This window comes from Antedon mediterranea, chromosome 11, assembly GCF_964355755.1.
Source record: "Antedon mediterranea chromosome 11, ecAntMedi1.1, whole genome shotgun sequence".
In the NCBI taxonomy this organism is placed as follows: Eukaryota; Metazoa; Echinodermata; class Crinoidea; order Comatulida; family Antedonidae; genus Antedon; species Antedon mediterranea.
This window is the reverse complement of record NC_092680.1, coordinates 4,627,740-4,642,304: the sequence shown is the minus strand read 5'-3', so window position 1 is coordinate 4,642,304 and position 14,565 is coordinate 4,627,740. Positions and strand designations below refer to the sequence as shown.

The window sequence follows — 14,565 nt, the reverse complement described above, 5'->3', positions numbered from 1 at the left end:
TGATTTATATTTTAGTGCCTGGTGATTGGCTAGTGGTTATGTCATCCACGTCACAGCCAATCACCGGGCCGTCGCATAAATTATTGTAAGCATAGCCAGCAAGGTCAAATGTTGTTGCGCATGTGCAGTAAACATTAGATTAGGCACGTGACCGTTTCGTTGTCGCGACGGTTAATTAAACTTTGTTTATTTGTTGACGGCCGGTGTTTCAATGTGTCTCTCTGATCCGCTTTAGAAGTATCTCCTTCTATATTATTATTTCATCAACTTTCCCGCAATCTATATCTTTTCCTCCATGTACTAACATTTGCTTCTGCCATTTTCTGAAGAAGCAGATGATGTGAATGATGAAACATCGCGCGTGTAGCTATGACACATGTTGTCGACGTACGTCGTACAGCTTAAACCCATTGTCCACCAGACGAATTTTTTTGCGCGAATCAAAAGCGTCAGCTTATACGCATGCGTAGAGTAAAGCGGGATTTGGAAGATGGAAACATGAAAATGCATATAAGCTGACGCTTTCGATTCGCGCGAACAAATTCACCTGTGGAGAATCGGCTTAACGGCGCATGCGCCACTAAAAAGTTTGTTTTGTAACATTGTGGGCTCTCTGTCGGCAAGTTTATTTTTAATTATGCCTACTTAGAATTGGTAGGAGACCTTTCTCAAACAGATTGTTCAATTGGTATCTTCTTATGAGATCGGATAAAAGAAGTTATTTTGTTTCTTTCATTTTGTCGGGTTACGACGACTCGAGGAAGGGAGTTTCAACTCTAACGGGGGCCCAGACATATATTGTTATGGTGACTCGGTTGCTTTTCATGGGGTCCCAGGACATTTTTGATTTCGAATAAATAAATAAATGAAAAATGAAAAAAAAATGTTCAACGCTAGAAATCAAATGTTCGCGCTATCGTTATTTATCAACTTAATCGATTAACGATATTTCTTTCTTTATTAGTAACATATTACATACATTGAACATATTCTCAACAATAAGTTAGTAGTTACCAGATCTGGAAGATTTACAACAATTCCAGTTAAAACAAATAGACATAAATGTTCATTCTTACCTAGCGCTATTAGACTACGCAACAATGAGTTCCAAAGACAAGTCATTAGGTCGTTTGTATTTTATATTGCGTGATCAGTTGTTAGTTCCAGATGTTGATCACGAATGTAAATATTATGTGTGTATTGTTTTGCTTGTGTTTTTCTGCCAAGAAAACAATTATCATTGTACTATGTATGAATGACTTAATAAATCTAATCTGAATCTGAATCTGAATCTTAAACTGAAACTAAAGCATTTTTCTAAGTACAGTATATAGAAGTCGTAATTCTTTTCTATTTCTTAATACTGCTTAGATATCTAATCTGAATCTGAATCTGAAACTGAAACTAAAGCATTTTTCTAAGTACAGTATATAGAAGTCGTAATTCTTTCTAGTTCTTAGGCTAATACTCTTTAGATATCTATATGATTTTCTGAAAACAATTTTCATTCGATATCACTCTGTAATAATTTAGAAAGATATTATTTGTGGCTAATTCAACCATTTTTAGTCGTGTGCAACGAGACTCTATAGCTCAATATGTCGGTCGGTCAGTCGGAGCACGCAACTGCAGCCATGTATTAGGCCTGTATTATGTTCTTGAACTTGAAATCCCGCTTTGTGCATTTTTGATGTGACAGAAGGCGGCGAAAGGCCGCAGGTGACAAAAATACCTACGGCGGCAAGAGGAATCCCTTATAATAAACAACGATTACTGTGATTTAATGTATGCATCATTAAAGTTGACTATGCATTTATGACGATGGGAATCGCAAAGATCCCTTACCCATTTCCTAAATTAACTTAACTCTCTAAATATTATACTTTATACATTTAAGAAGAACAATATTTATTTTGAACTAAAAAAATCCGTAGAAATTCGAATCCAAGCTAGAGCTCATTGTCCATCACAAAACAACAAAACAGACCAAATTTTTATAGCATTAGGCCTACTAATACAAAAATGGATCTTTTAATAATTTGATACTTTCTCTGACTTGATAGTTTTCATTGGTGAACCGTTGACTGATACAGTTTTAATCATTATTCAACATTTCTTGTCCATATCAATTAATTTAGTGTATACATTTTTAAATTAAAGGGAAAGTTTCGGTAATGTCGCCTGGATAGGGGGTGTCCTGTATTTAATGCAACACTGTACACGTACATAACCCGTTTGCTTGATCAATTTATCAAACAGTTGTCTAGGTAAAGGTTGGTCTACAACAGGTAAAACTGAACTGCAAAATAAAATAATTTATAAAGCAAATTAGTATAAATAATAATTATTAAAAACAAAAACCTAATCAATTAACTATGGCTTTACTTCTCACTACTAACAAAGATAATTAATTAATAAAGCACATTTAGGTAAAATAACCATAATTACCTCTGGTTTGTGATACACTTTGTGATATGTATCTACTCTGTATTCATTCGATGCATCGTTACATAGTGCAACAAGATTCACCAAACACATTGTTCCATCCAAAGAACTACATCTTTCACACACAGGACCAAAAAGATACTGATCATGAAAGTATTCCGGATTAAACGTTTGTAGGATTATTTCTTCAATGAAAGTATGCATTTTCTGTAAGATATTAACTGACTGACTCGGGATTTCCTTTAAAATTGAAAGTTTGATGAGATTTCTATCGTATAGGAAAATACTGCCCGAAGAAACTGTTTCAGTGTTTATTTGAAACAAACAAGTTTCACTTGTTCTGAAATGTGCAAAGTTATAATAGACCTCAAGCCAATCAAAAACTTGGCAGCATTTTGCAATAAGTCGAAGAAATATAAATTCTAGTAAAACTTCACCAAAATCGAAGTAAAATATATTAGAAGTATGATTAGAATCAAATTCACCTTGTTGTAAATAAATTTTGGGCAATTTGCAAGGAAGACAAAATGTTCCAACTTGATCAACTTGATTAGTTATTGTAAGTGGAAACATCAACTCTGTTCCCACCAAGTACCGAATCACATAAGGATAAACTCTCCAAATTCCTTTATTTCGGCAAATGTGTTCCATCAGTAAACTGTCAACAATTCCGGTTTCTTGTAATCTCTGCCAAAGGTCAGACACGGCTCTGTTTCTTCTGTGTGGTTCAGGTACATTCACTAATAATTTAAGAATGTCTATTAATACCTGAGGATCACAAACAACATAATTCTGAAGTAGTTCATCAAGTTCATTGTATATGATATCTCCAGATTTATCAAAGAAATTCAAAAGTTGACGCACTTCATATTTTACAAAGATTTTGCTTGTTAACATTAATTCATCTTCAATATCTTTTACACTCGCAATAATACACAGTCTATGTCGAAATCCATTTAAAGTGTTTTTAAATAATAGGTATTTTACAGAAAACATTTCGCAAAAATATTTCAATTTTGTTACTTCATTATATATTCTTTCTCGTAAGATGTTAAGCTCCTTATCAAAGTTGAATGCGTTTTCAATAAAAAAGCAAAGTTGTCCACTAGGATGAAAAGCAAGCAATCTTGAAAACCTTTTGAAAAGATGTGCATTTACAAATTTATCAAAAGTGGAAAACGCATTTGCATCAGGTACACTTCCTCTTCTTGTTCCTACAAGAAACACTACAGCATTCTCAATATCAACATGCATAGCAATAGACTGTAACCAGAATTGTAGCCGTTTAATGTGTCTATCGGGATTAGAAATCGCTTCTACAGCATGGAAAACAACCAAGTATACGCCTTGCTTTGGCATAAACAGATGGTGTGTATTATAGTACATTTCCTGTCCTGCAAAATCCCATAAACTTAGTCTGGCTTCAATGGAACATTCGTTTCGTAGGTCTGCTTCCATTGATTTTCTGATATGCACAATTGGTATCGATGACGTCGATTTTACTTTCATGTAAGAAAACCATTCGTAGATTATAAACCCCCAAATCGGGACAATAAATGTCAACAAACTTGACATAGAAAGGCTATTTTCTTTCTCTGATATACTTAGATGGTTAAAATTGCAAATTTCCCAACCACATATCTTGCCAATATATATTCTAGCAATAAACCCAATAGACTTTTTAAAAAGATAGTTTTGAGGGATATATCCATACGCCACAAATTTTCTTCCTATTATAACCCCATAAATTAAGAAAAACACAGTAGAAATAAAACAAAATAATGTACAAACGTCAACAAAATTGTTCCTTCTGAAATATATCGCTGCTGTTATAAGCATGATATTAAGTACCAATACAATTATCACATTTCTTAGACTAAGCGAAAATATTTTGGTGTGAATGATCCTAAAAATGGTCAATATAGTAACTCCATAAATTGAGAATTCTAAATATTTCAAACTGTAAAACATCTTAGATGAGTGTTCTAGTAAGACTTCGAGGGAAATTATGGTATGGCTTGGATGTATCATGCAACACAAAGCTATACAGATGCCAGTCCTTCCACCTGTAGTCATAAGCACACCAACAAGGAACGACCCCAGTCCATACATGCAGACAATTGTTATAGTCATTACGTAAATCTGTAAATTAAATTGTATGACCTGTTGCTGCCCAAAATGTGTAGCGCTATCTATGAGTACCATACATATAGTATAACCACAGCCAAATCGATAGGCAGTGTGAAAATCACAAAATACCGAAAGACAAATAATATAAAGCCATGCAACTGGCCCGAATCCGAATGTAAGTCCGCCAAAACAGAACATTACTGTCATAGGCATAATATGAAACATTAGGTAATATGTGTCTTGTAATACTTTTCGGATCGAAGCATATGTATTTTCAGACGTATTCATTGCCTTTAACTTATCCTTATATTTATCCTGTTTAAGCACACGTGATACTGTCCACCACGCTGCTGAACTTTCATAGTCTTCAAGTGGAGTGCTTGTCACCTCACACCATTTACTATTAACATCACTAACGTTCGTCTTAACTGTGTTTGTTTCTATTCCGATTGTACTAGGCTCTTCTGGTCGGAAATCCTTTCCTTGTAAACGCCTGCAGGTCGACGTTTTTCCGGCACCATGATCACCCAGAATAAGAACCTTAGTTCTGTTAACAGTTACTTTTCCTTTTTCTTGAGCTCTTTTGTAAGTTTCTTTAATTTTGGAATCATCTGCTAAAACTCGCAAATTAAAACTTCGCTTGAAAGATTCAGCACATCCTCTCAAGTAATTCAATCCTTGTTGTTCCATCTTTAATCGGACTGTCTCTTACTTGCTTGTGTAGCATCAATTCTTATGCTATATAATATAATTATGTATCGTATTCAATTTACTAAATAATTGAAATATTAATATAAACAGTTTTTCCTCTCAAGTAATTCAGTGCTTTTCGTTCCATCTTGTTTTCTTATCTTTACCTCATAATCCTGTTTATCGCAGATCAGATATACATCTATGAAATTATAAGATTATTGAGTAAAACAAAAGTCTTTTCTAATCGTGAAATATTTCACATAATGTTTTGTAACAATTGACAAATCAAAGATTGCTTAAAAGGAAAATAAATTTTGTATACGTAAGACCAATAATAGAAAATAAACACCAAAAGAAATGATCCCACCAAAAAGGCAATGTTTACACAATTCAATCTATTTTACACAAAGATACGAATAGATACCTACCTAGGAAATTGGTTTTAAGGCCATGTAGGTTGAGGAAAAATTTCAATTGATCATACATTTTGACAATTCCTCGATCGATTCATGTATTTTTCAGAATGTTTGTGATTTGTTTGTTACACTTTTAAAGTAAATCTTAATCCATATTTGTTTGCTCTTCAAGTTTCAGGTTGTTAATATATATTTATAGTTAAAATATATGCTTAATTGTTCGTTACCATGATAAAAATAAATGTACTTTTAAGTTTTCAAAATTAGTATTGTTCTCTATTGCTTGTTTCTATTCCTATTGTAGCAAAATATACCTTTTCACTTATCTGATTAAATTATAATTGAACTCACCTTAACTTATATTGAAATTATTTGAAGACACTACAAATCAAGTGAGATTGCTGGTGACGCATCCGAGGTACAGAAAACCCAACAACAAAATGAAGTGCTAAAATGATTACATTGTCAATAATGTACAGGGTACCAAAGCATCTTTTGTTAACTATGAATCGAAAGTTTATTTCACTTAAAGAAGCTTGACAATAAGAAACATAAAATAAATAAAGGAATATAGAAAGAAATGGGGGAATTTTGCTTTATAACGAGCAGTAAACACATTATGATCGACAGTATTATTACATCATTTTACCTCAATCTGTTTAAAAGATTCTTATTTCCGGGTACAGTGACCCTTAAAACAGAAATGTTTTGCTCATGAATACGTCTTAGGAAAGAATACCTGTACTTCGTAACTATTGATAGTATAAAGGCTCACTAACGATCGACAATAAAAAACGTACACTTACATAAAACATCTAAATACATTATGATAGAACAATGTCTTTAAATCCAATCAAATCGCGTCATGATCATTAAGAATAAAAAATCGTTGTATAGTCATTATCATAGCGTCACCATCGACATTATTGCTCTTATCAATCATGACGTCATTTGTGAAATGTTTATTTTGATGAAAACCTTTCTAATTTCTTTGTTTTATGTAGGCAAAATTCATATATATCTAAATCGTATGGGTCTTTACGTTAGTCAAATCACAACCCATGGTAAAGAATGATGTACTTGCTTATCGAAGCCCAACAAGAGAATACGTATACTGTACATAACTTGAAAGTTATTTATTAGTAAACACGCTCTTTCAACTCCATGTCTCTAACCGCGACCCTCTATAGAACGCTGCGTATCAACTGTTATACTTGTTGACAACAAAACGTACCCATGTAGAAATCGTATGCGCAGTCTGATTGTTCTATTGACATGTCTGCGTCGAGGATTAATTGACAACAACAAGATACTGCTAAACAATCATATTTGATTTCATGACAATCTGACTACGAAAAGTTCACTTTCTTCTTACGATCGTAATTTTACGTAATTGGTAAAACATTAATAAAATATTTACATTGTTCATGAAACCTACTGAAAATAACAATTGCGTTAATCTATAGAATATTGAATTATGCATTTGACCATGTATGTCGTCATCGTGTGTACTGGTGTGCAGTACAATAAACGTGTTTTTAATATATGGATAAGCAGAGTTTTTTTTCATGAATTTCCTTAATTATCAATGTGATTGTATTTATATTTTAGTGCCTGGTGATTGGCTAGTGGTTATGTCAACCACGTCACAGCCAATCACCGGGCCGAGTCGTCGCATAAATTGTTGTTCCATAGCGCTAACATAGGAAATCATCGAAGCAAAGCCAGCAAGGTAAAAGGTTGTTGCGCATGTGCAGTAAACAATAGGTTAGGCACGCCACCGTTTTGTTGTCGCGACGGTTAACTAAACTTTGTTTAATTGTTGACGGTCGGTATCTCACTGAGTCTCTCTGATCCTCTGATTAATTTCTTTCTATATTATTATTTCATCCATTTTTCTCTGTCAACAAGCTTATTTTTTTATTTAGGCCTACTTAGAAATGGTAGGAGACCTTTCTCAAAAAGATTTTTTTAACAAGTTTCAATTGGTATCTTCTTCGGAGATCCGATAAAAGAAGTTATTTTGTATCTTTCACTTTTTCGCGTTACGACGACTCGAGGAAGGGAGTTTCAACTCTAACGGGGCCCAGACATATCTTGTTATGGTGACTCTGTTGCTTTTAAGTTCCCAGGACATTTTTGATTACGAATATATAAATGAAAAATAAACAAAATTTCAAAGGCACAAATCAAATGTTCGCGCTATCGTTATTTATCGACTTAATCGATTAACGATATTTCTTTCTTTATTAGTAACATATTACATACATTGAACATTATTTACTTCTAGATTGTCCTTTCCTAAAATAAAGCATTTTTCTACAGTATATAACCAGAAGTCGTAATTCTTTGAGGCTAATTCGAGAATTTTTATTTCCGTGCAACGCGACTCTAGCTCACTATGTCGGTCGGTCGGTAAACACTAACTCAAATTTTTGCACGCGACTGCAGCCATGTATATGGTCGTTTTATGTTCTTAAAACTTGAAACCCCGATTTGTGCATTTTTGATGTGACAGAAGGCGGCGACAGGCCGCGGGTGACAAAATACCTATGGTGGCATGAGGCATCCCTTATATATAATAAATAGCGATTATTGTGATTTAATGTATGTATTATGACAGTTGACTATGCATTTATGACGGTGGGAATCACAAAGATCCCTTACCTATTTACTAAATTAACTTAACTCTCTAAATATCTCACTTCTAAAATAAAAGAAAAACAGTATTTATTTTCAACTAAAAAATAATTCGTAGAAATTCGAACCCAAGCTAGAGCTCGTTGTCCATCACAAAACAACAAAACAGACCGAATTTATAGCATTATTAATACAAAAATGGATCTCATAATAATTATCGTACTTTCTCTGAAATGATAGTTTTCATTGGTGAAACGTTGACTGGTACAGTTTTAATCATTATTCAACATTTCTTGTCCAGATCATTTAAATTAGTATATACATTTTGAAATTTGTTTTTTTCTCCGCAGAAACCTCTATTAAGGGGAAAGTTTCGGTGTCCCTTAATAGGTGTTCTCCTGTGAACTTAATGCACTTAATGCAACACTGTATTGTTTAATCAATTTATCAAACAGTTGACTAGGTGAAGGTTGGTCTACAGCAGGTAAAACTGAACTGTAAAATAAAAGAATTTATAAAGCAAATTAGTATAAATAATATTAAAAACAAAAACTTAATCAATTAACTATGGCGTTACTCACTACTAACCAAGATAATTAATTTAGGTAAAATAACCATATAATTATAACCTTTGATTTGTGATACACTTTGTGATATTTATCTACTCTGTATTCATTCGATGCATCGTTATTTATTCCAACAAGATTCACCAAACACATTGTTCCATCCAAAGAACTACATCTTTCACATACTGGACCAAAAAGATACTGATCATGAAAGTATTCCGGATTAAACGTTTGTAGGATTATTTCTTCAATGAAAGTATGCATTTTCTGTAAGATATTAACTGACTGACTCGGGATTTCCTTTAAAACTGAAAGTTTGATGAGATTTCTATCGTATTGGAAAATACTGTCCGAAGGAACTGTTTCAGTGTTTATTTGAAACAAACATGTTTCACTTGCTCTGAAATGTGCAAAGTTATAATAGACCTCAAGCCAATCAAAAACTTGGCAGCATTTTGCAATAAGTCGAAGAAATATAAATTCTAATAAAACTTCACCAAAATCGAATTAAAATATATTAGAAGTATGATTAGAATCAAATTCAACTTGTAAATTAATTTTGGGCAATTTGCAAGGAAGACAAAATGTCCCAACTTGATCAACTTGATTAGTTATTGTAAGTGGAAAAATCAACTCTGTTCCCACCAAGTACCGAATAACATAAGGATAAACTCTCCAAATTCCTTTGTTTCGGCAAATGTGTTCCATCAGTCTGCTGTCTACAATCCCAGTTTCTTGTAATCTCTGCCAAAGATCAGACACGGCTCTGTTTCTTTTGTGTGGTTCAGGTACATTCACTAATAATTTCAGAATGTCTATTAATACCTGAGGATCACAAACAACATAATTTTGAAGTAGTTCATCAAGTTCATTGTATATGATATCTCCAGATTTATCAAAGAAATTCAAAAGTTGACGCACTTCATATTTCACAAATATTTTGCTTGTTAACATTAATTCATTTTCAATATCTTTTACACTCGTAATAATACACTGTCTATGTCGAAATCCATTTAAAGTGTTTTTAAATAATAGGTATTTTACAGAAAACATTTCGCAAAAATATTTCAATCTTGTTACTTCATTATATATCCTTTCTCGTAAGATGTTAAGCTCCTTATCAAAGTTGAATGCGTTTTCAATAAAAAAGCAAAGTTGTCCACTTGGATGAAAAGCAAGAAATTTTGAAAACCTTCTGTAAAGATGTGCATTTACAAATTTATCAAAAGTGGAAAAAGCATTTGCATCAGGTACACTTCCTCTTCTTGTTCCTACAAGAAACACTACAGCATTCTGAATATCAACATGCATAGCAATAGATTGTAACCAGAATTGTAGCCGTTTAATGTGTCTACCAGGATTAGAAATCGCCTCTACAGCGTTGAAAACAACCAAGTATACGCCCTGCTTTGGCATAAACAGGTGGTGTGTATTATAGTACATTTCTTGTCCTGCAAAATCCCATAAACTTAGTCTTGCGTCAATGGAACATTCGTTTCGTAGATCTGCTTCCATTGATTTTCTGATATGCACAATTGGTATCAATGACGTCGATTTTACTTTCATGTAAGAAAACCATTCGTAGATTATAAACCCCCAAATCGGGGCAATAAATGTCAACAAACTTGACATAGAAATGTTATTCTCTTTCTCTGATATACTTAGATGGTTAAAGTTGCCAATTTCCCAACCACACATTTTGCCAATAGATATTCCAGCAATAAACCCAATAGACTTTTTAAAAAGATACTGTTGGGGGATATATCCATACGCCACTAATTTTCTTCCTAATATTAGCCCACAAATTAAGAAAAACACAGTAAAAGTAAAACAAAATAATGTACAAACGTCAACAAAACTGTTCCTTCCGAAATATATCGCTGCTGTTATAAGCATGATATTAAGTAGCAATACAATTATCATATTTCTTGGACTAAGCGAAAATATTTTGGTGTGAATGATCCTAAAGATGGCCAATATAGTAACGCCATAAATTGAGAATTCTAAATATTTCATACTGTAAAACATATTAGATAAGTGTTCTAGTAAGACTTCGAGGGAAATGGTGGTATGGCTTGGATGTATCATGCAACACAAAGCTATACAGATGCCAGTCCTTCCACCTGTAGTCATAAGCACACCAACAAGGAACGACCCCAGTCCATACATGCAGACAATTGTTATAGTCATTACGTACATCTGTAAATTAAATTGTATAACATGTTGCTGGCCAAAATGTGTAGCGCTATCTATGAGTACCATACATATAGTACAACCACAGCCAAAGCGATAGGCACTGTGAAAATCACAAAATACCGAAAGACAAATCTATATATAAATTTACGTAAGGGCAAAATTCGGTAAATCGCGCCTTACTTTTAGAATTTTTACTCGATGGTATGTAAAGTTGGTTCGTACTTTCGGTACTGATTTTAACCACCTGATGTAACCCTGTTTACTAATTAAATTAAGTTAGATAATTAGTTATTGACGATTAAAACGAATTTAGGTTCAAAGATTTGCCCCAAATAGGGGTGTTTTCCGATCGTGGTATACACTGTCTAATGGATGTCCATCTTGAAAAATACCCGCCACAAAAATGCGAGGAGGCTTCGCATTTTTCTATCTCCTCCTACGATAATTGTTTTTAATAGCTGAAAACCGGTTGAACAGTTCGAGTACAGCATCATAATGTTGAAGACAGGCCGATTTTCTTTAAAAAATACTATTTTGTTACATTTAATATACGTTTTTACAAATGTATTGATTTGTGATGAATGGAACATTCCAAATTATTTGGTTTAACCATACAGGTATAGATTTAGATTTATGGGCCTCCTTGGAGAATAAACATAAATAGTATTGCAATGCTGTACAATACTGTTAAGGTATTAACCACTTTTGATCGCAATTTGAATCGCAAATGTCTTACTGTGAGTGTTGGTACTGTTAGATGTAATATAAAAATATATACAAATAAACTTTATTACTGTGAGTGTGGGTAGGCCCTACTGTTAGATTATAAACATATAATATACAAATAAACATTCCAAATTATTTGGTTTAACCATAGAGGTATAGATTTAGATTTATGGGCCCCCTTGGAGAATAAACATAAATAGTACTGCAATGCTGTACAATACTGTTAAGGTATTAACCACTTTTGATCGCAATTTGAATAGCAAATTTCTTACTGTGAGTGTTGGTACTGTTAGATGTAATATAAAATATATACAAATAAACTTTATTACTGTGAGTGTGGGTAGGCCCTACTGTTAGATTATAAACATATAATATACAAATAAATAAACGTTATTACTGACAGTTGCTTCTCAACGTTTGTATTAATTAATAATTTAAAAATATATAAACGTCGTAGTGGTGTATCGTTACATGTACTTTACTATTTCAATCGACTATGACAGTGAGAGTTTTAACAAAGTACCGTATTAAATCGTAAATGTTTTACTGTATTTAATGGTATATTATTTATAGGCCTATAAAACATTAAAAACAATATTTCGTTACTGAGTGGATAAGAATATATTTTAAAATGTTTCCTCTTTGTACCTATCTTCTTTCCCCATCCCTCAACCCTTAATGTTACATACAAAACACAAATTGGGTTTGTTTAAATGAGTCCGAATAAAAAAATTTGTTTCTCTCTCGGAAGTAATTCCCAGGGTGCTAATTTTGGTTGACTACATAAATCATTGTGTATATTTATTCGTTTCTGTAAACGACAATGTATTATAGTCCTGCGGTACGTACATTTGAAATCTCCATTTTTTTCTCGCTGGAAATACTGTGTATTCGAGAACCATCTGTGGGCACGACCTAGATGGTACGCGAGCGAAGCGAGCGTGCCATCTAGTTATATAAAACCATGCAACTGGCCCGAATCCGAATGTAAGTCCACCAAAACAGAACATTACTGTCATAGGCATAATATGAAACATTAGGTAATATGTGTCCTGTAATACTTTTCGGATCGAAGGACGTGTATTATTTTCAGACGTATTCATTGCCTTTAACTTATCCTTATATTTATCCTGTTTAAGCACACGTGATACTGTCCACCACGCTGCAGAACTTTCATAGTCTTCAAGTGGAGTGCTTGTCACTGCACACCATTTACTATTAACATCACTGACTTTCGCCTCAACGGTGTTTGTTTCTATTCCGATTGTACTAGGCTCTTCTGATCGAAAATCCTTTCCTTGTAAACGCCTGCAGGTCGACGTTTTTCCGGCCCCTTGATCACCCAGAATAAGAACCTTAGTTCTGTTAACAGGTACTTTTCCTTTTTCTTGAGCTGTTTTGTAAGTTTCTTTAATTTCGGAATCATCTGCTAAAACTCGCAAATTAAAACTTCGCTTGAAAGATTCAGCACATCCTCTCAAGTAATTCAATCCTTCTTGTTCCATCTTTAGTCGGACTGTTTCTAACTTGCTTGTGTAGCATCAATTCTTATGCTATATAATATAATGGTAATTCAATTTACCAAATAATAGAAATATTAATATAAACAGTTTTTCATCTCAAGTAATTCAGTGCTTTTCGTTCGATCTTGTTTTCTTATCTTTACCTCATAATCCTGTTTATCGCAGATCAGATATACATCTATGAAATTATAAGATTATTGTCTAAAACAAAAAGTCTTTATAATCGTGAAATATTTCACTTAATGTTTTGTAACAATTGACAAATCAAAGATTGCTTATAAAAGTAACATTAAGTATTTTTTTTATACGTAAGACCAATAATAGAAAATAAACACCAAAAGAAATGATCAAAGCACCACTCTATTGCCTGTTTCTATTCACATTGTAGTAAAATATTCCTTTACTTTTATTTGATTTATTCTCATTTTAGGCAAATTGCCAAGGATAACCACAAGTGAATTCATTCACTATCCTTCTCAAAAGTGGCAATCTCATTTACAAGAGAAACATATACACAAGATGCTCTATATAAACAAAGACTTATTATTAAGTCTTTGGGAGTGGAGTTGTAAATTGTCATGAGAAAAAATCCTGACATATGACAGAACTTGAACCCAGGACCCTTAAATTGGTAGCTAAGCATCATAACCACCAATCTACAACTCCACTCCATCACTTATCTGATTAAATTATAAGTGAACTCACCTTAACTTATATTGAAATTATTTGAAGACACTACAAATCAAGTGAGATTGCTGGTGACGCATCCGAGGTACAGTAAACCCAACAACCAATGAAGTACTAAAATGATTACATTGTCAATAATGTACATGGTACGATGCATCCTTTGTTAACATGAATCGAAAGTTTTTACTTTGTCTAACTCAGTAAATAGTTATTTCACTTAAAAGAGCTGAACAATACGAAACATAAAATAAATAAAGGAATATAAAAAGAAATGGGGGAATTTTCCGAGCACTTGCTTTATAACGAGCAGTAATTTACTGCTCGTTATAAAGCAAGTGCTCGGAAAATTCACATTATGATTGACATTACTATTACATCATTGTACCTCAATCTGTATAAAAGATTCTTATTTCCGGGTACAGTGACCCTTAAAACATAAATGTTTTGCTCATGAATACGTCCTAGGAAAGAATACCTGTACTTCGTAACTATTGATAGTCTAAAGGCTCACTAACGATCGACGATTAAAAAGGTACACTTACA

At 33.1% G+C, this 14,565-nt stretch overlaps 2 protein-coding genes across 2 annotated transcripts; both read right to left on the bottom strand.

Annotated features, from left to right (window-relative positions):
• Positions 1-939: 939 nt before the first annotated feature.
• On the bottom strand, positions 940-6,082 carry LOC140062367 (uncharacterized). Its single transcript, XM_072108559.1, has 3 exons — positions 6,036-6,082; positions 2,449-5,467; positions 940-2,299 (listed from the first exon to the last, which is right to left on the bottom strand). Exons 2-3 carry the CDS (start codon positions 5,263-5,265, stop codon positions 2,264-2,266), a joined length of 2,853 nt encoding a protein of 950 aa, XP_071964660.1. The 5' UTR covers positions 5,266-5,467; positions 6,036-6,082; the 3' UTR covers positions 940-2,263.
• Positions 6,083-8,500: 2,418 nt separating this feature from the next.
• On the bottom strand, positions 8,501-14,298 carry LOC140063044 (uncharacterized). Its single transcript, XM_072109470.1, has 4 exons — positions 14,041-14,298; positions 12,784-13,513; positions 8,954-11,218; positions 8,501-8,819 (listed from the first exon to the last, which is right to left on the bottom strand). Exons 2-3 carry the CDS (start codon positions 13,315-13,317, stop codon positions 9,398-9,400), a joined length of 2,355 nt encoding a protein of 784 aa, XP_071965571.1. The 5' UTR covers positions 13,318-13,513; positions 14,041-14,298; the 3' UTR covers positions 8,501-8,819; positions 8,954-9,397.
• Between the last annotated feature and the right edge of the window lie 267 nt (positions 14,299-14,565).